At 51.7% G+C, this 20,512-nt stretch overlaps 1 protein-coding gene across 2 annotated transcripts in view; it reads left to right on the forward strand.

Moving 5' to 3' along the window:
- The window catches only part of CUL4A (cullin 4A), a 45,622-nt gene that overhangs the window by 4,981 nt on the left and 20,129 nt on the right, over window positions 1–20,512 (forward strand). Inside the window, exons 3-11 of one of the 2 annotated variants that reach the window (XM_030856696.3) lie at window positions 6,014–6,117; window positions 7,896–7,965; window positions 9,128–9,201; window positions 11,237–11,399; window positions 11,722–11,811; window positions 12,753–12,835; window positions 14,816–14,883; window positions 17,072–17,190; window positions 20,245–20,437. In XM_030856696.3, coding sequence (XP_030712556.1) covers window positions 6,014–6,117; window positions 7,896–7,965; window positions 9,128–9,201; window positions 11,237–11,399; window positions 11,722–11,811; window positions 12,753–12,835; window positions 14,816–14,883; window positions 17,072–17,190; window positions 20,245–20,437 — 964 coding nt within the window. Of the gene's footprint in view, window positions 1–6,013; window positions 6,118–6,144; window positions 6,201–7,895; window positions 7,966–9,127; window positions 9,202–11,236; window positions 11,400–11,721; window positions 11,812–12,752; window positions 12,836–14,815; window positions 14,884–17,071; window positions 17,191–20,244; window positions 20,438–20,512 lie in introns of those variants that run through there. The other variant, XM_060287830.1, reaches the window with a different exon arrangement.

The raw sequence follows: 20,512 nt of genomic DNA on the forward strand, positions 1-20,512 counted from the left end.
TTTTTGGCTGTGTTGGGTCTTCGTTGCGGTGTGCGGGCTTCTCATTGCGATGGCTTCTCGTTGTGGAGCACAGGCTCTAGGCGCGTGGGCTTCAGTAGTTGTGGCACTTGGGCTCAGTAGTTGTGGCTTGCGGGCTCTAGAGCACAGGCTCAGTAGTTGTGGCTCATGGGCTCCAGAGCGCAGGCTCAGTAGTTGTGGTTCACGGGCTTAGTTGCTCTGCGGCACGTGAGATCTTCCCAGACGAGGGCTCGAACCCGTGTTCCCTGCATTGGCAGGTAGATTCTTAAAGGGAAGTCCAGAATTGGTATTATTTTTTCCTTAAATGTTTGAGAGAATTCCCCAGTGAAGCCATCTTGGCTTTCTTTTTGGAAAGATTTTCAACTACAAATGTCATTAGTAGATACAGAACTATTCAGTTTATCCATTTCTTTAAGTTCACTCATCTTCTGCGATGTCTAGTCTGCCATTAATACCATCTGGTATAATTTTCACCTCTGCATTGTCTTCCTCTCTAGGTGTTCAATTTGAATCTTGTTTTGTATCTTCTCTTTGCTTAACTTTCTTTAACGCGTGGAGCACAGTTCCAGCTCTTCTGTGTCCTTGTCTGCTGGCTCTTCAATTCCAGGTTTGTTTTGACTGACTTTCTCCCCAGTGAAGGTGGTTTTCCTACTTCTTCGCATGTTTGATAGCTTTGATTGGATGCCAGACATTGCGAATTTTGACTTGTGTGGTAGACGCTTTTGTTTTGTTTGTTGTTTTGTTTTGTTTGCGGTACACGGGCCTCTCGCTGCTGTGGCCTCTCCCGCTGCGCAGCACAGGCTCCGGATGCGCAGGCTCAGCGGCCATGGCTCACGGGCCCAGCCGCTCCGCGGCATGTGGGATCTTCCCGGACCGGGGCACGAACCCGTGTCCCCTGCATCGGCAGGCGGACTCTCAACCACTGCGCCACCAGGGAAGCCCTGTATTTCTCTGAATATTCTTGAGCTTTGTTCCAGACTCGGTTAAATTATTTAGAATCAGTTTGACCTTTTAGACTGTTGCCTTTAAGCGTTGCTAGGCAGGACTAGAGCAGTGTTTCGTCCAGGGCTAATTGCCCTGCTGCTGAGACAAACCTTCCTGAATCCTCTGCCCGGTGTCCTGCTGTGTTCCCGCCTGGCTGGTGGGAAGTGTGTGAGCACCAGAGCCCAAGGTCTCTAAACTTTCGGCGGTTCCTTCCCTCACCTCGGCGGTCTCCTCCCACATACGTGCTGGACAGCGCTCTGCTGAGCCCTCGAATTGGACCCTGAGGTCCCCTGCCCTCGGGGCCTTCGCCCTGCAGACTGAGGCCTCAGCCCAGGGCGACTGCTGTGTGGCCTGGACGCTGATGCCAGAAGCAGAGCGGCTGGTGCTTGTGTCTCCTGTCTGCCACGGCCACGGCCTCTCGGAGCCCAGTGTGCAGCGCTTCGGAAACTGCTGCTTCGCGTATTCCTTCAGCGAAGGCTGAGTCCGCTTCCTTTACTTCGTCTGGACCCGGAGCAAGAGTCCCACCGAGTGCCCAGACTCAGAGGCTTTTGCTTTAGTGAAATACCGTGTCTTCCAGCGAGGCTTCGTTATTGCTCTTTCCCTGGAGATTTGACTGTCTGGTATCAATTGCCCATCATTTTCCTTAGTAGAATGACTTTGCTGGACCCTTTACCCAGGATGGGTTTCATAATCGTCACCATAGATATTATTGTAAACAGTGTTTCCAGATGCCCTGGGTATCGTGGGTGTCGGTGTGGGTGTATGTGAGACCCTGAGGGCTAGGGCTGCTTACCCCCAAAGTGGCACCATTCATTCCAGGGAACATCTCAGGAGGGCCCGTGTGGGGGGCAGTGGATGGGCTTTTGGACGCAGGTGTGCGGGCGGGTGCCTGGCCACTCAGAAGTTCCAGCAAGTCTAAGTACATCTCTGCAGAGTGAGGCGCTCACATCTTGTGGAGCGAATGGGGTGGAGATAGTAAGTGATGTCGCGGTGAAACTATCCTGGTCTCCAGTAGAGTGGACAGTGCACTGGACCTGGTGTTTCAGAGTAAAGCCTGAGTTTCTGCTGAGGTATATAATTTGCCAAAGAATCTTATGTGCAAGTAACAGTTCTCACCAAAGCTGGAAAGGTTTTTTGTTTGTTTGTTTTTGAGGAGGTTTTCAGGATTATTGAGGGAGAACCTCTTGTTTTGATGTTGATCAGTTTCCCAAAAGTGGGGTCTGGCATCTCCCCGTGCCAGGTCTGAGGAGGCCTCGGTGGAGGGAAAGGTCACCTCCAGCCTGTCTGCACAGCCTGCCTGCAGTTTCTTACTTTGTTTTTGGTTGGTAGAAAGGGATATTCAGATTACGTGAAAAAGTCGTAGTAGATACACGTCGTGCTGAGAGTCATTCTCTTGTTGTAATGCGAGGAGGAGGAGATGTTGAGTGCATCCATCTTTTCTGAATTTAGATCTGAAATCTCAACTTGCTGAAGAAAGCGTATCTTGTGTGTCTTAGGTCTGTGTGTTTTAGTCCTATTTGTCTCAATGAGACAACAGAAAACTGAAGACTGCATTTTCGGGAATGGTTTCGGGGAAGGCTAGGTGTTGATTTCAGACTAGTTTTTTGTTTGTTTTGGTTTTGGTTTTTTTATTACTGAAGAACAGTTGATTTCCAATGCTGTGGCAATCTCTGCTGTACAGCAGTGACTCAGTTACACACGTAGAGACATCCTTTTTTAAATATGCTTTTCCATTGCCATTTGTCCCAAGAGATGGGACACAGTTCCCTGTGTTATACAGTAGGACCTTGTTGTTTATCCATTGTAAATGTGGTAGTTTGCATCTGCCAACCCCGAACTCCCAGTGCATACCTCTCCCTCCCCCTCCCCCTTCGCAACCACAAGTCTGATCTCTATGGATTTCAGACTAGTTTTGATGCACAGAATCAAACCTGTCACAGAGAACTTGCGCTTGAGAAAAGCTGTGCTGCTGACCTTGAGTCACGGGGTAGATGTCTCCAGGAGACCCTGTGCCTGGTGAGAGCTCGGTGAAGGAGAATGGAGTGGAGTCGGGTCCTGATGGATTAATAGGGTGGTTGAAAGTGATGCAAGCGGGTGGGGAAGCCCAGAAAATGGGAGACAAGTGGACACCTTATTTGATGGGCCAATTTGAGAGTGTAAATGAGTCAAGAGTGAGTTCAGTGCGCGCGCTATTCAAAAACAGAGGATGTTCAGGTTCAAATATCTTAGGCCTAATGGGAAGGATTTTGTTAATTCAGCGGCTTTGGTCACTCAGCGAAATCAGTCATTTGTACGAGGGCATCACGTCCGGCATTCACAGTGGGGGCCGGGAGGGTGGATGTCTTCCTGGGGCACCGCCCCCCCTTCATTCTTCGTCCCACGCTCAGGACCAAGTCCTTGTCTCCTTTTTACGTTGCCCTGTCCTCGTTTCCTGTGGGTGGGAACCGCAGCGTCCTGGTGGCGGCTTCTGTGTGGTGTGCGTGTCGCGTTTACACAGGCCTGCCACCGAGTAGGGTGACCTGGGGCCTGGCTCCTCAGGAGAGTCCACAGGGGCGTGGTTTCCCGGGGCTGGGGGTGGGGGTTTGCTTTTCATTTTTCCCCTTCATTTACCTAAGTAACTCAGAGCACTTGCCCGCTCCTTCCCTTACGATTTCTCACTCTGAAACGTCGCACTCTGCTCTGACGTCAGCTGTCGCCTTAGCTGCTGGCACCCGAAGTGCGTAGTTGTAGGTGCCGCTTGGCTGTTTTGCTCCCTTGAGGCCCTGGCGGGGGGTCCCCGCTGAGGGGAGCGCCCTCGCAGGCATGGGTGTTTTGCTGGGACACTCGTCTGTCCTGAGGCAGATAAGCGTGTGCAGAGCGGGCGTGGTGGCAGGGCTGGGAGGCTGGGACGAGCGGGTGTTTCCCCTCGGCTACGCTGGTGTGAGGAAAACCTCTGTGTCCCAGTGCTAGGAGGGCCCAGGTCCTGCCGCTCCCCACCTCCAATGCCTGGATCCAGAGGTGTGCTCGGTACCAGTACCGGTGCTGGTCACGTGAGGTGCTTCGTACACCGCGAGGAGGCATTTCTAAGCGTCCAAGTGTGACTGAATCTCCTGAACGTGTTCTGGGGAGGGCCTCCTGTGTTGGGCCACTCCCGCAGCCCCGAAGAGCCCACGGCATCCCTGCCCCCCCCCCCGCAGGGAGCGAGCCGGTGACAAGGTGCCTGTAACATGAAGACGCCAGCAGTGACTCAGCAAAGACCCGAGACGTGCCGGCGCCCCCAGCACGCCTGGGTGCCCCAGGGCTTGGGTGGTGGTTTTAAGGGGCCTCCAGATTCTCAGAAAAGAAATCTCAGTGGGCTTCACGTAAACAGTAAGCATGTGCTCAACAGGACATATATATACGAGGGAGAGTTGGCTCTAGCGTTCAACCAAAAAAGTCACAGCTGGGGAGAGATTGTTTTGAGGACATTGACACCTGGTTCATGAATCGGAGCATTCAGAAAACGGTTCTAAGATGTCCTTTGATGAAGGACACGCACCACTACGCTTATCTTGATTTTTACCAAAGAAAAATGTTCTCTTCGTATATTATATTAAAAATTTACTTGGTAATAATTGTTTGTAATGATTAACTACTGGTGCAGAGGCCTTTGTTAGGAGGTTATCTTGGTTTTTTTTTTTGTAAGAGAGAAAGAGACAGTGGATCTTGGACTGAATTATGAAAACATGAAGCTTTGGGGAAAGGAATTGAAGGATGTAAAAACAAAATGTGGTTGGGAATCCCTTGTTCTAAGTAAGGCAGAATGTAAGGGAAAGGTATTTTTATTCTTTTAATTATTGTCATTAGTCCATATTCTCTTTGACCTTTTTGGGGTTTTTTTTGCGTTACGCGGGCCTCTCACTGTTGTGGCCTCTCCCGTTGCGGAGCACAGCCTCCAGACGCGCAGGCTCAGCGGCCATGGCTCACGGGCCCAGCCGCTCTGCGGCATGTGGGATCTTCCCGGACCGGGGCACGAACCCGCGTCCCCTGCATCGGCAGGCGGACTCTCAACCACTGCGCCACCAGGGAAGCCCTCTCTTTGACCTTTATAAATATGCATGTGTTTTATGTATTATATATTTCGTTACATAATTATTTTCTTAACATCTATAAAAATTTAAGTTACCCTTTTTTCCCCTCGGGAATATATTTGAGTTAAGATTCCAAAGTGTCTCTGTTCTGTATATCCCCCATGTATTTTAAAATAGGCAGTAGAAAAACTACATTTCTGTTTATAATATTTCGTATTTGGATTGAATCAGATGCTGATTTTGTACATGAGATTTGAAAGAAAATTTTATTAGAACTGGTACGAATATACAAGCATTATTCCTTTGATGTGGATCAAAACAGCTAATGAAAAATATTTCTGCCTCAAAACCTTGTTTCTGCATTAATTTGAGGCAGATTTGGCCCGTGCTCCTTCAGCTTATTTGGGACAGAATCATCAAACTCATGAGCGTGAAAGGAACTGGAATTCCTGTCGTTCTCCCCCCACTGGAGGGTGGTCACCAGGGTCTGGAGCAGGGATTTCCGGCTCTGATTTCACGTTGGCGATCGTCAGGGTCAACTCACACACCTTCCCGTGGCTCCACCTCAGACTAAGGAGTCATCCAGACACAGGCCCGGGGGCTCAAGCTGCTTTTGAGTCCTCGGGGGACGGTGTGCAGCCAGCTTGAGGGGCTGTTGAAGAGGGAAGCTTGCGAGTATCGTGAGCAGCCCACCTGGGGCCTGGGTGTCCTGCGGCTGCCAGCGCGGCACCATCCCATCTGCGCTCCAGGTTCACTGTTGTTAGGGACCATTTTTGCCAAACTTCTACTGGATTCCGGCGTTGCAGGGATAATTGCCCTTGACCATGATAACTTATTTGTGGATTACGTAAATGTGGCCGTGGCTTTGTGTTACGATTCGAGCTGTTTGTACAGATAGGTTGCTTTTAAAGAACAAATTTGTCTTTCACAGTGAATAACTCATTTATCCCTTTTGTTTTCAGGCTGTTGAAAACCTTTGTTCTCACAAAGTTTCCCCAGTGCTCTACCAGCAGCTGCGCCAGGTCTGTGAAGGCCACGTCCAAGCACAAATCCTTCAGTTTAGAGAATATCCTTTTTTTGGCTTGTGAAGTTCCTATTTATTACCTAAATCTTTTGAAACTGAACATTAATAGGATAAAGAACTAATGAGTATCCTTAATATTAAAGCAAAAGCTTTATAGAAACAAAACCTCACGTTTGTATCATATAACCCAACGTAGCAGATGTTTCTGGTGGAGTTTTCACTGTTTAAATTACTTGGCTGACCTGATTGAAGTCAGTGTCCGTTTCTCTAGTCCGTTTGGAAGCGTTTAGGAAGAGTCTGAAAAACACCTTAAGGTTGGAGTGCTGCGGTTCTTTATTCTTGTTTTTTAAAGATCTGTGTTAGTTTTCTGTGATTATAACCAATTCCCACAGAGTTGGCCGCGTGAACCAACCCCGGCCTCTTGGCCTGCGCTCTGCAGGTCAGCTCGCGCTGGGCTCAGGGGCTCTCGGCTCTGGGCCTCGCCAGCCCAGATCATGCCGGACCTTTGGTTGCCCCGGGTGGGGCCGCACCTGGCCGCACCCCCCAGGCCTCCCAGCGCCTCAGGTTGGCTGGCGTGGGCTTGACCCTGTGCAGCCTTGCTGGCCCCCGCTGGCCACGGAGACCAGTCAGGGCGCCGCCACGCGATGAGCGCCTCGGCTCAGCACTGGGCACTGGAGATGCCGGGCCGCTGCCGAGGTGGCACCTGCCTCCGTGTGCTTCCGACGCAGGCTTTTTCAGACTGTTCGCGGAAGGTCTGATCCCATGGGCCATTGTAGCTGTGAGCAGTTGTAACGGTTCTTCCCGAATTACTTGTTAACCCTTCAACTATTTGGTCTTTGCTGTGACTCGCTCTGTTCCTGAGTTAGGAGCGGACCCTTGAGAAAATGAGTGAGGCGCTTGGCTGGGACCCCTGTGGCTGTGGTCAGTGCGCCCCCAGCGCCTTCCGATTTCACACGCCAGAAACGGGCTGTTGTGTGTTGCCTCCTCTCTCTGTGCTCGGAATGTTGCATGGAACCTTGCAGCCGTGCCGAGCCGCGCGCCTGCTGCACCTCGGCCGAGGGGCCGCACTGAGGGGTGCCCCCGTGTCTGGTGCCGTGGAGCTGAGACAGGCTGGAGCAGGGCTGAGGCCCTGGAGGCCGGGTCCTTGCCTCCGCCAGCTGCCTGCACACCCGTCCAAAGGGAGTAACGGTGCGCCGTGCGGCTGGGTGTGAGGGTGCTGTGTGGGCTGTAGGCGGTGTAGACGTTGTGACCGTGGGGCTTCAATTAACCTGTGCACGCAGTGCCCGGGTGCTTGGCGAGGTTTTCCCTAGGAGCCCGCACCAGGTGTCTTTTGCTGTAAACAGCGTCCCGAAAGTCAGGTCGTGCACGTGGTGTACGGATGAGACGTGACGTACGTCTCTGTGCGACCAGAAGTGACCATTGGCCCTCAGCCGTTGTCCTCCGTCTGCCCGTCCCCCGGTGCTGTTCATAGTGGCTGGCTTTCTCGCCTCTGGGACAGCATCTCCAGAGCTGCCCTTTGGGGCGGGGCCTTTGGTCCACCCCCCATCCCACGAAGCCTCAACGGGCAGTGGGGTGAAAGGGAAACGGGGAGGGGCAGGAAGAGATGGAGGCAGGGGAGTGCAGGCAGGTTCATCACAGGTAGGCAGGGAGACACAGAGGCTGGAAACCACCTGTGTGGCTTCTGAGCTTCTGCCCTTTCAGTATTCTGATCACTAAGCAACGTGCCTGACTCGGAGGCGAGGAGAGCGGAAAGTAAGGGGTAAACATTGCAACAAGTAAATTGGCCGGTGTTTCTGAAGTTTTCCTTAGCAGGTCTGCACAGACTCGCTAGATAGTGTTTTATTTTTAAAGAAGATTAACACATGCTGGCAGGATCACTGCAGACAAATGGTAAGCCTGCTAACATGCTCCCTGAGTGGGTCTCAGTGCACACGCCCTCTTGGGTCTTTTCCTCCAGCCTCTGGCTCAGCTGGACGGAAGGCAGATCTGAGTAGCTGGGAGTCTGTGCCCCCTTTGCATCCAGCTGTGTTGTTTGTTTTTCTTTTTAACCAAAGCGTGGCCCCATCCATCTTCCCTCAACCCCCAAGGAAGGCAGGGCCCGGTTGGGAGCTGGGATGGGGAATTCTGTTCAGGTCAGGTGCTGCCATCCAGCTCTGACCGAGCTGGACAGTGGCTGGAGAAGAGTGGGGACGGCCTGCTCTTCTGGGGTGGGGCTGGCTGCAAGCTTGGCCTTCGGGCCGACCGCACAGGTGACTCGTGGTGCCTGTGATTCCCCGTGGGTCTCTGAAGTTTTCCTTGATCTCAGTTTATGCCTGAGAATCAAGCCTGAATCCCAGGAGTTTACTGTAACTAGACAACCAGGCTTAGATTTAGTAGATATATTGATTCTAATTTGATTTTATATATATGAGTTTTCAGGGTGACCTGGCTGAAAATTATGTAAGTGAGAGAAGAGATAGTATCAATAGCTTCCCTAACTAGGTTGAATTCTTTGGTTTCCTGACTGAGGTGAGTAGGCGACAACGAATGAGTCTCTCTTGGGCCAGGCACCGGGGGACGGTAGAAACAGGTGAATGTGTCGGGAGGGTTCTCTCTACGTGTGTAAGCACACCTCCACGACACAGTCTGTGGCGCTCCCTGAGAGAGCCCCGGGGCCACCGCCCACCACGTGAGCCTGCAAAGTCGAGTCGAGTACACACACATGGCTGAGAGCCTCATGCCAGCATAACGAGCCGGAATGCTGGAAGAATTCAGCTTAGAGCATCTCCCAGTCTAAGGAGGTTTCACCACGTCAGTCAGGAAATGACTGAATTTCAAAGGCATCTTTGAGGCGAAGTGCTGTACAATCCCTCCAGTCAGATTTTCTGGATAAAAGAGATGAAAAGCAAACACCATGGGGAACATGTAAATTCAGGGAAAAATCAATCATGAGGGTCTTGAAGATAAAAGCATCTTTTCATTGAGAAGCAATCATGTTAGACTTGAGACAGCCAGGGTTGGATGTTTTGTCGGTAAGGTACGTAATAAGTCAGGTCCTCCTCTTGCCCTCCAGATCATGATCAGAAGCATCTTCCTGTTTCTGGATCGTACTTACGTGCTTCAGAATTCCATGCTTCCTTCCATCTGGTGAGTGTCCCCCGTCCTGGTCTGTGGCTGAGGCTGCGGCCGACCTGTGTCTCCGATGGTTGATTTGATGACACGTGCCCGACCGTCTGTCTGTGGCCCTCTGTGTTGGCCAGGGTCGCTGGCACGCAGGCCTGCCCCTCAGTGGCTCTCGGCCCGGAAGTGTCTGTCACCACGAGGGGCAGCCGCCGAGCCGGCAGCCGCCAGTGCAGCACGTTCTCCTGTGGGCACGGAGGTGCCTCGTGAAGTCGGTTTCTGTCACCTCTTCCACCTCTGCTCTGGGAAAGGCTGGGGAGCCGGTCACTCTCTGATGGCGCCCCCCGGTACTCTGCCGATGGGCCGGGCACAGGGCGTTGGCTTCCATCTGCTCGGGGCAGTGTGAGTCGGAAACCCTGTGCCCACGTTGCCCTGGGTCGCTGGTCCCCGACTTCCAGCGTCGTCCCCGAGCAGCTCAGCCTTGGTGACAGGGCCTGTCTGTGGTCTCGCCCTCGGTCCTCCTGGCCTGTGCCCACGTGGACGTTCCCTCCCGATTCAGCACGCTGTGCCCTCTCGCCACCTCTAAGCCCCGTCCTGTAAAGTCGCTTCCTTTTCTAGCTTCCTGGCCGTCCGTTCACTCTGACCCAGGGCGGTGCGATTTCTCCTTCTACCACCGGGAAACCGCTTGTCTTTGTTTCCTGTAACCCACGCGTGGGGCGGCTGGGGCCCTCTCTCCCACGTGATCCCACGTCCCCTCTGCTCCTCTGTCCTCTCAGCCCCAACTCCTGCACGCCTCTTACTAGACACCCACGAACCTCTGCAGGACAGATCGTCGTTACTCAGAGAAACAATCAGTTTGGAAAAGCTGATGATGACAGGAAGTCACAGAGCTCCTCCTCTGTGCGGGGCTCTGTCCTCAGGGCTTCGGCACCCCCTGACTGACTCCATGAGGGATGACTGTCCTCCAGATGGAGAAACTGAGGCAGCGCGGCTGCTGCCGCAGGACCTTCTTCTGAAGCCGCACTCTCAGCTCAGGCTCCAGCAAAGCCACCAGGATGTGCCCGCGGCTTCCTCCTCCCCCGGCGCGCCTGGGCACAGCAGGCTTCCTCTCCCCACCTCCTCCCATCTCAGCTAGTGGGCCGCTCCCACGGACTCTGCAAAGCTCAGGCCGGGGCTCCACTGCACACCCGAGTTTCTCACGCGCCCTCACAGCGATCCCTGCCGTCCTGCACGAGCACACTTGCCTCCCTGCCTGCTGCAGTGGACGGGGGCTGGTAGGCTTCACGCTCTGGGCAGTGCCTCCAGGTTAGACAGCAGGGTTACGTTGTAAACTACGTTTAGACTCTGGAGCCTGACAAGCTGGGCACAGCAAGCTCCTTGTAATCTCTGCCTCGGTTTCTCCATCTGGAGGACGGTCATCCCTCATGGAGCTGCTCTAAGGATGGAGTCAGTCAGGAGGTGCTGAAGCCCTTAGGACAGAGGAGCAGAGGGGACATGGGATCACGTGGGAGAGAGGGCCCCAGCCGCCCCACGCGTGGGTTACGGTAAACAAAGACGAGCGATTTCCCGGTGGTAGAAGGAGAAATCGCACTGCCCTGGGTCAGAGTGAACGGACGGCCAGGAAGCTAGAAAAGGAAGCGACTTTACAGGACGGGGCTTAGAGGTGGCGAGAGGGCACAGCGTGCTGAATCGGGAGGGAGCGGGCTGAGGGAGTGCGATGGACTCTGGTTTGCACCCTCAGTTCTGTCGTCCTGTGGCCAGGGCCACACGGGAGGCGCAGCTGGAGGATGGGAGCAGGGCAGGCGGAGGGTCCCAGGGCTCCCGGGCAGGACGGCGGAAGCCCACTGACCCATGCAGGAAACGGGCAGCATTGATGAGGAAAGAAATGGAAGGCACACCAGACTGTCAAGAAGGAAAACTTTTTAAAAAGGAGTTCTTGACACCCGGACCAGAGAGTCAGCAAGTCAGTAGCTTGGGGCTGATATTCATAGTGTAGCTGGAGCTTCACCCAGAACTTCCAAGAAGTGAAACTAAAACAGTCTTGTCTTCTCTGTTTGTACAGGGATATGGGATTAGAACTATTCAGAAACCATATTATTAGTGATAAAATGGTTCAGACAAAGACCATCGACGGCATCCTGCTGCTGATCAAGCGGGAGCGGAGCGGGGAGGCCGTGGACCGCAGCCTGCTGCGGGGCCTGCTGGGCATGCTGTCCGACCTCCAGGTGGGCCCCGCGCGTCCTCACAGCCCGTGAGGGCGGCGCTGCACCCGGGCGACGAGGTGGCCACGATGTCGGTGTCGGAACTGACACCGTTAGGGTATTGGTGCAAGTATGGGAGGGGAATGACTCGACTGGCACTCACCCGGGGGCGGCCGGGGCCTGGGAGCACCCTGGGCAGAGCAGGGGGGCTGGGCGGGCCCAGGCAGCTTGTCACGGGCACAGGTCACGGCAGCCGTGCGCCCTCAACGTGGGGCTGCACCAGCACTTCAAGCTGAGAGCTAGGTTTCTTCGCTGTAATTGGTCGTTAACCCTGCTCATTTTTTAGGTGTATAAAGATTCATTTGAACTGAAATTTTTGGAAGAAACTAATTGTTTATATGCTGCAGAAGGCCAAAGGTTAATGCAAGAAAGAGAGGTGAGACAACGAAATGTTTCTGAATTGCCTTATTTCATTTTCATAGATGTGCATCTAAGTGTGATTTCTACATGTTTGTCTCTTCACGCTGGCAAACATCTCACTGAAAATCTTCCGAAAGTTACAACCTAGTTTAAATTCCAGTGATGAGCTTCTTTGTGAGTTTATTAAGGGCTTAATTTTTTTCTCCTAATTTAGAAACCCTTCTATTGTCCCCCGCCCCCAGCAAAAAAAAGCTAGTGAAATAGCTTCTAAAATACATAAAGAAACTCAAGCTGAAACAAGAGTTTAAAAGGTAATTCTTAAACATGAAAGAGAAACCTGACATGTTACAAATTTTCATCTCTGTGAGGCATTGAAAAGATTACCCAAAAAGCCACTGGAAGAAACCATGTGTTTAGTAGTAATGAGAACCCAAAAACTTGATAGCTGGTTTCTCGGGTATCAGAGCCCAGCTCAGCAGGAAGCCCCTCGGGACCATCACAGGAGGGGGAGCCGGAGACTGGCCTGGCTGCCGCCCCCTGGCCAGAGCCTCAGCAACCCCTGTCATGGGGCCTTTGCTGTGCAGGCGGGTGACCCTTCACCCCTGGAAACTCAGAGAGAGTGTGTTTTGAGATCTCCTGCAGCCACTCTCTTTGGGGCCTCAGAGGAACAGCCTGTTGCTTGGCGTTTGCCGACCCCGCCAAGCGTGGGCTGGGGGGTGCCGTGCTGCCTGCCCCCATTCCAGACGTTACCTTCAGTCTCCAGGATGGGGCTGAGGGAAGCCTCCTGCCGTGTATCTCCCTCCCCCTCCTCAGCACCCCTGCTCCTGGTACTCCGTTAATGTTTGGGCCTGAATGTACTGTCTGCTTTTTTTTCTTAAATAAGGAAAACAGTATTTCAGCTTCTTGGGTAACATGAAGGTTTTTGTTGCTGATGTGTTTAAATGTTGTGTTTGGAAGGTTCCGGAGTACCTGAACCATGTGAGTAAGCGCCTGGGGGAGGAGGGTGACCGCGTGATCACGTATCTAGACCACAGCACACAGTGAGTACCACTCCCGCGCTCAGCTCCGTGACCCGCAGCGTCTTGTAGACTCACTCGCTGCTCTCTGAACCTGAACGTATTCTGCTCCTGGGACAGTTTGCTTGTTGTCTGTGATTACTCAGCACGTGTAAGTCACACTGACTGGTGGCCTGTGGTGAGTTAGCGTCCAAAGGGAGTGATTCAGGCTGAGATACTTGGTATCTTCTTATAGACAGTTTATAGTTTATGTTATAAATGTGTAACATTTATAGAAGTTTATGTTAATGAGGTATCATCGAGTATAGGCAATTTCAGTTGTAAAGTTTTGTTGGACATCTGATATAGCTGTAATTTTTCCTTATGGTACTGAGTCACATTATTTTTTCTTTCAATGTTTACTTATTATATTTATCTTTGGTTACGTCGGGTCTTAGTTGTGGTATGCAGGATCTTTTGTTGCAGCATGCGGGCTTCTCTCTAGTTGCGGTGCACAGGCTCCAGAGCGCGTGGGCTCTGTAATTGTGGTGCCCGGGCTCAGTAGTTGTGGCCCACGGGCTTAGTTGCCCTGCGGCACGTGGGATCTTAGTTCCCCGACCAGGGATCGAACCCGCGCCCCCTGTGTTGGAAGGTGGATTTTTAACCACTGGACCACCAGGGAAGTAACTTGTCCCTTCTCTTTTCATCCAATTTTTTTTTTTTCCTCTAAACCTGAGGTCATTGTGTAGCTAGGGAAAAGTACAAGGGCAGGTTTTGTGAATGTCTGCGTCAGGCACATAATATTTATTCAAGTGAGGAAGATTAGAGCAGAAACGTGAGAGACGGAAAAGAGAGATGTTTTTAAGAGGGAAAGTGCTAAAACGTGCAGAACGTGGTGACTCCCGGGGGTGGGGGGAGGGGCCAGGCAGGATGAAAGAAAGGGACAGGATGTGACAGCTTGAGAACGTGGAAAATAGAGGGTCGTGAAGCAGAGGTGAGGCTGCTGTCAGACACCTGGCGCTGGAGGTGCGGTGCCGTCGGGCCGAAGCGGGGTCCACGGGGGTGGGAGGGGGCGGGGGGGTGGAGGAGACTGTGTGCAGCGCCCGGTGGTGCCGGGCCCCTCGGCCCCTCCTCCCCGGGCTCCGGTGTGTAGATGCTGTGTTATAACTGCCCCTTCCCCAGTCTTGCTTAGGAGTGTCTGAGAGTTAAGCAGAGCAGAGGGTGGCCCCCCTCAGGTTAGGGTTTCGAGGGGCGCTGCCCGAGGTGGCTCCTGTGGTGTCGGGCGATTCAAAGGTCACAGAGTGAGAAACGGTTTTCGGAGAAACAGGAGGGAGGTGGCGCAGGTAAGGAGCCGCGGCAGCCTACGGGCTGCGCTCCGGGCGCCCCTTCCCGCCTCGCCCGTGCACGCCGCTACCCTCGGGACGGGCGCTGCGGGTGTCGGTGCAGGCCACACCTCTGGGCCCTCCATGCCCGGAGCCCGAGTGCCTGCCGCGCCTGCCTCTGGGGTCGCCCTGAGGTTCACCTGAGGTGGTGTGGTGAAAAATTCCTCAAAATGAAGGCCGAGGTCAATACCCCTGGGAGCGAAGTGGGGGCTCTGATCTCCTAAAAGAAGAGCTGAGCGAGCAGGGGCGATGGGGGAGGAGTGGCAGCTATGTGTCCTGCAGGACATTCTCGCGGCCGCTCTGAGAAGTCAGATTTTGAAGAGTGGTCCTGGGGGAAGACAGGCAGGAAGAAGTGAGGGCAGAGGGGCAGCTGTGGGTGCAGGAGACCGTCTGTGGGACCCAGGCAGGGCAGGGTCGCGGGCAGCCCGCCCGGGTCGTCCCCAGGTGCGGTGGGCGAGGGTGCCTCCCTTCCGCTGCTGTCCGCCTCTCCCGGGGCCCTGGTGACCTGAGTCTGTGTCGGCGTCGGCGATGGCTGGGCGTGTGCTGACTTGGGCTCAGCTGCGTGGATGGGGGTCCCCGTCCTCCACAGCCGACAGGCTCTCCCCTGTACTTCCTTCCTGACACGCCTCTGTTTACTTCCCAGGAAACCACTGATTGCCTGTGTGGAGAAGCAGCTGTTAGGAGAACATTTAACAGCGATTCTGCAGAAAGGTAGGTTTTCCCAGCTCTGCGTCTCTGCACTGATTGCTCGTCCTTGATTTGCTAAGAGAGTTAGCAGAGCGTTGTAAGCACGCGAGGACACTTGTTGTTGTAAGAAGACAGGCACTAAAATCATTGGAAAAATGATGGACATTAGCCCTTAAGGGGAAAACTGATTACACGCAATAGTGAAAGGCGCCCGTAAGAACCACGGTTTAAGCTAAAATCACGTGAAGTCCTATCCAGGCTGAGAGGTTGGTTGCGAGAGGCCCTCTGGCCGGCAGACGGCCTGGGCTGTGCTCACAGGCCCCATCCTGTACGGGGACGTCCCTCCTGGGCACTGACCCACAGGTGTGGACACGCGCGGTCCGACGGGCCGGGGGCGCCCGCGGGCTGCATCCCTGCCCTGCGTGCGGCTCTGCGGCAGATGAGCTGCTGGCGCCATGGCCCCAGGACAGAGGCGGACCAGGCCAGCTCGGCACGCGGCTGACGGTGCAGTTTTAGCGCCGTGCTGTTAGAGGTGATGTGACGTTTCCACTCCCACCCTCACTGTAATGAGCACAGTCTAACCTTGCACACTTTAGTGCTTGGTGTTGCTTTTTATAGCATTTAGTGTTGTGCTTGAAAGTCATTTTGGAGCCACGGGATCTGTTTCAAGCTATTGGAAACCTTAAAGTCTAATTTGGGGAAGGCCCAATAGCCCCCAAGTGCATCTGGTTGGGGTCTGCTTTGCCAGATGGTAATATTATCTCTAATGAGACACTAAACATGGGGCTTCCAAGTGAAACCAGAATGAAGCCAAAAGGAGAGAATTAGTGTTCGTGAGCATCTGCTGTACTTCATGTAAATGCCTTCTGGTCCTAGAACAGCCCCAGTTTACAGCGAGACACTAGTGCCTTAGATCACGGCCTGAAAGCCAAGGGCCAGGGTGCGAATCTGGTGTCTCCTGCTCACATCACACTGGAGCCCACACACTAGTACGTTTCCACGTGGATGGAGCCTCGATTTACTGTCCACCTGAAACAAGTGTCCTCCGATTTCATACTAGGTGTTTATTAAAAAGGAGTCACTTTTTTTGGGGGGGCGGGGGTGCCACGCCGTATGGCATGAGGGATCTTAGTTCCCTGACCAGGGATCGAACCCTCGTCCCCTGCAGTGGAAGCACAGGGTCTTAACCACTGGACCACCAGGGCGGTCCAAAAAGGAGTCACTTTTAGAAGAAAAGGGAACTTCAAGTAGACAGTAGAAATTTGGATGAATCGTTTCAGTGTGTATTTTGATAAGCAAAATTATTTCAAGAAAATGGAAAATTATATATATGTAAGAGTATAGTCTAAATTTTATTAAAGGCATTTTAAAAATTAAAAGCTATAATTTTTGAATTTTTAAGTCATCATTCAGCGTTTCAGTAGATCAGTTGTAGAATAAGTTATCTGCATCAGTAGATCAAATCGTAATTGAGAGAAATACAGACATTTAGAGCCTTGCTCAGGGTCCGTCGGCACAGCCTACGTGTTTGTGTGTCTTTGACGTGTGGACGGTGCCTGATTCACAGCCGAAGCTGAGGCTGCAGTCACGTGACTGGCTCACAGCTTCTCCGCTCTAACCTCACTGCCTCCCCACAGTTACCAGAAAGCAGGTGGTTAGAGCGTCCTCCACGAAGCTCTCTGGCTGTGGTGGTTTTAGAAAATCTTTGTAAATCTTTGTTAAAACCTGAAATAGTAAAGACCTAAAAAAATGCTGTTAAGCACCTCCAAGTATCTGATAAACAATACATGTTTTCCTTCCACAATTTATTATACAGGTGAATAAAATAAGTCAACTAAAAGATTAGATTTGATAGGTTATCTTAGGCAGATATACTTTCTGGCTGATGGACTAAATCAGAAGTGATTTGGGGTCGTAAAGCTCCCAGGTCAGAGAGTTGGTGTGAGCGTTCTTCAGACCTTTGCTGCAGTGGCCAAATAAGGGGCCTCCGTGCGGGGAAGGAGTGGGGACTACACCTCCCAGCGTGGTGCTCAGGGGACCAGACTCGCCTGCTGGGCTGCGTCACGGGGCCTTGCCCGCCTAGGAACCAGCCGACCCCTGGGTTTCCGCGTCCGCGGGGGCCCTGTGTGCCGCGAGCCCCAGCCCAGCCTAGCTTTTGCTCGTGCCGCCATCCCACCCGCCGTGCCGAGCTAACATTGCCATGTGATCTCAGGGCTGGACCACCTGTTGGATGAGAACAGAGTGCCTGACCTCACTCAGATGTACCAGCTGTTCAGCCGCGTGCGGGGCGGCCAGCAGGCGCTGCTGCAGCACTGGAGCGAGTATATCAAGGTGCGTGGCCATCGGTCGGGCTCTGTGAGGGACGGGCGTGGGGCCAGCATCACACATGTCCCTCCAGGTCCCCCATGCACAGGAGTTTGAGGGATGAATACCGTCTGGGTGTAAACACATTTTAAAAGCTGCCATTTGGCCATTTGTCGTCAGTGTAAGTATTGGGTTGGCCAAAAAGTTCCTTCGGTTTTCAAGTAGAAATAAAAGACACATTTTTCATTTTCACCAAGAACTTTATTGAACAACTTATTCACTGTTTTGTTCCACTACCTTCTGCCATTTTTCAGGCAACTTCATAATTCCGTCGTCCCAAAACTTTTTACCTTTTTCAGCAGAGAACTGTTCAGGTGCCTTTCACTGTCTTCCAGGGAATTGCATTTTTTTTCATTAAGAGAATTTTGTAAAGACTGAAATAAATGGAAATCTGAAGGTGCAGTGTCTGGCGATACGGCGGATGAATCAGAACTTCCCAGCCGAGCTGTAACAGTTTTTGCCTGGTCATCATAGAAACATGCGGTCTTGCGTTATCCTAATGGAAGATTATGTGTTTTCTGTTGACTAATTCCAGACACTTTTCATCGAGTGCTGCTTTCAGTTGGTCTCATTGGGAGCAGTACCTGTTGGAATTAATCGTTTGGTTTTCCGGAAGGAGCTCATAATAGAGGACTCCCTTCCAATCCCACCCCACACACAACATCACCTTCTTTGGATGAAGACTGGCCTTTGGTGTGGTTGGTGGTGGTCCATTTCACTTGCCCCACGATCTCTTTACTGTACAGTATCCACTCATTACTGTACAGTATCCACTTTGCATCGCCCGTCACGATTTGTTTTAAAAACAGAACGTTTCAGTAGAGAATTATCTGCGGAAATACCATCCAGTAGGTTTTCTTCGCTTAACTTACGTGGAACCCAAACATCAAAGCGATGAACATAACCACGCTGGTGCGCATGACGTTCAGTGCTTGATTTGGAGAGTCTGAGCATTTTGGCTCTCTACCCCGTGGTGTAACATTGACTGTTCTCAATGAATGTCTCGGTTTGATCGCTATCAGCTTGAACTGGCCTACTCGACCGGAGCCTCGTCCAGCGAGCAATCTCCAGCACAGAACTTCGCAAACCACTTCCGACGCGTTCGCTCAGTCACAGCGCCTTCTCCATGCACTGCACAGATCTTTTTTGTGCTTCAGTTGCGTTTTTACCTTTCTTGAAATAATAAAGCACAATATGCCGAGAATGTTGTTTTTTCTTCCATCTTCAGTATTAAAATGACTACACAGAGATTCACCAATTTTGATGTCTTTTTTTAAATGCACACTGATGTGACAGCTGTCACAATACAGTCTAACAAAATTGTTTTGAATGAAGTTAAAGGCAGCTAAGCGCTACTAGAGCCATCTTGCAGAAGAAACTGAACGAACCTTTTGGCCAACCCGATACTAGCTGAGTTCTACAATTGAGATTTTCAGAAGTCGTTTTTGTGAATCTACTGTATAAACGTGATCTCATGCCTTTGCTCAGTGGGAACTCTCACGTATTTTGGTATGTCAGGTGGGTGTGTATGCTACTTTGTTTCCTAGAAATCCAGGATTTACTATGTAAGCATGTGCTTGCGGGTTTCTGCGTGTGTATGCGTGCATGTGCGTGTGTGTATGGTTATCAAAAGGCAACAGGAGAGATCCTTGTGGTGCTGACTGCTTGTCCTCTTGGCCGTGGGTGTAGATGACACACACAGGTGATGCCTGCCCAGGCGACGCACACACAGGGAGCTACAGGCGAACACTGCGACCCGTCGGGGTGGGATGGGTGGGCTGTGTCAAGGCCAGTGTCCTGGCTGGGGCGCTGCTCAGTAGCTTCCCACAGGGCACCGTCGGGGAGACGAGGCTTAGTGTGCGAGGACATCACCACTGTTTCTGCTGCACGTGAATCTGTGACTGTCACAGGGAAAATTCAGCTGAGGAAAAAGATAAAGGAAATAATCAGACCTGAAGTCGCATGTTGGTCTGCATGTGGCCAGCTTGGACACACGCACACACGCAAGCACGCACACATGCCCCCAGGATTTTGTGCGGTTGCATTGAGCTGAAAGGCATGAGCGACTCACGCTGGGTCAGCACTGGAGCTTTATGTTAAGAAAGGCCAGTGGAGATTTAGGGTTTTGCCGACCAGTAGTCCTGAGAGAACAGGAACAGGTGCTGAACACAGGAGTTCACCTTTGCAGTGTCCATTCTCGGCAGGAAAAGTCAGTGTGTGAACACGGTTCTGAGGGTCCACTAATGATAAGCAGTTATGCCGTGACAGCACAGTGTTTCCTCACAAAATAAAGCTGACCCTCATGTGTCGTGGTCTTATGTACATTATTTTAAAATCCTGTCAGTGTGAAGGGGTACAGAGTGAAGACTGAGTCCCTCCTGCCCCTGCTGGTCATGCCCTGTCCCTCTCCAGAAGGTCTTTATGCCACGTCATTTGTACCTTTTCACCAGCGATCAGCCTGCACGGGCACCTTTGACGTGCAACTGTGTGTGTTTCCTGTGAAGACGTGTCTTACATTGAACCACGGTTGTGTTCAGCGTCTCTTCAGCTGGTAGTTTTTCATCAGATAGTGAACTGTTGTTGTCACGCACAGACTTTTAGTAATGTTTAAATAGCATCTTTAAATTAAAAATACAGGCTAAAAACCAGGCTCTAAACCACCCACGGTTAGAAGTGAAGGGGAAAGAAAACTATAGTCAGGAAGTCCAAATAGGTGTATCAGGTTAAGGGGATTACTTTCTATTTGAGGAATTTATAATTAAAATTTTTTCTTCAGAAAGCAACAGACATTTCCCCAGTAATTGATAAATTCTTCCAGAAGCAGAATTGTAACCCTAAAGCATTAGTTGCATATCCACTTAATTTTTAGAAGGTGGACTAAATTTGTGGAACTTTTGAAACTATTTAGTGTTTAACACCAGGAGTGATTAATTTATATAAAACTATCATGATTGTTTGATAGCAGGAGAAAAATTGTGTTGTATCAGAAACCTGTTGATGACTTGGGGTATGTTTTTGCAGACTTTTGGGACAACAATTGTTATCAATCCTGAAAAAGATAAAGATATGGTGCAGGACCTGCTGGATTTCAAGGACCGAGTAGACCACGTGATAGAAGTGTGCTTCCAGAGGAACGAGAAGTTCATCAACCTGATGAAGGAGTCCTTCGAATCGTTCATCAACAAGAGGCCAAACAAACCTGCAGAGCTGATCGGTAGAAACACATGCTTCTATCCTTTTCTTAACAGGGGATAAAGCAGAACTCCAGTAGATTGTTTCCCAAAGGTTC

Source organism: Globicephala melas, chromosome 18, assembly GCF_963455315.2.
Source record: "Globicephala melas chromosome 18, mGloMel1.2, whole genome shotgun sequence".
Lineage (NCBI taxonomy): Eukaryota > Metazoa > Chordata > Mammalia > Artiodactyla > Delphinidae > Globicephala > Globicephala melas.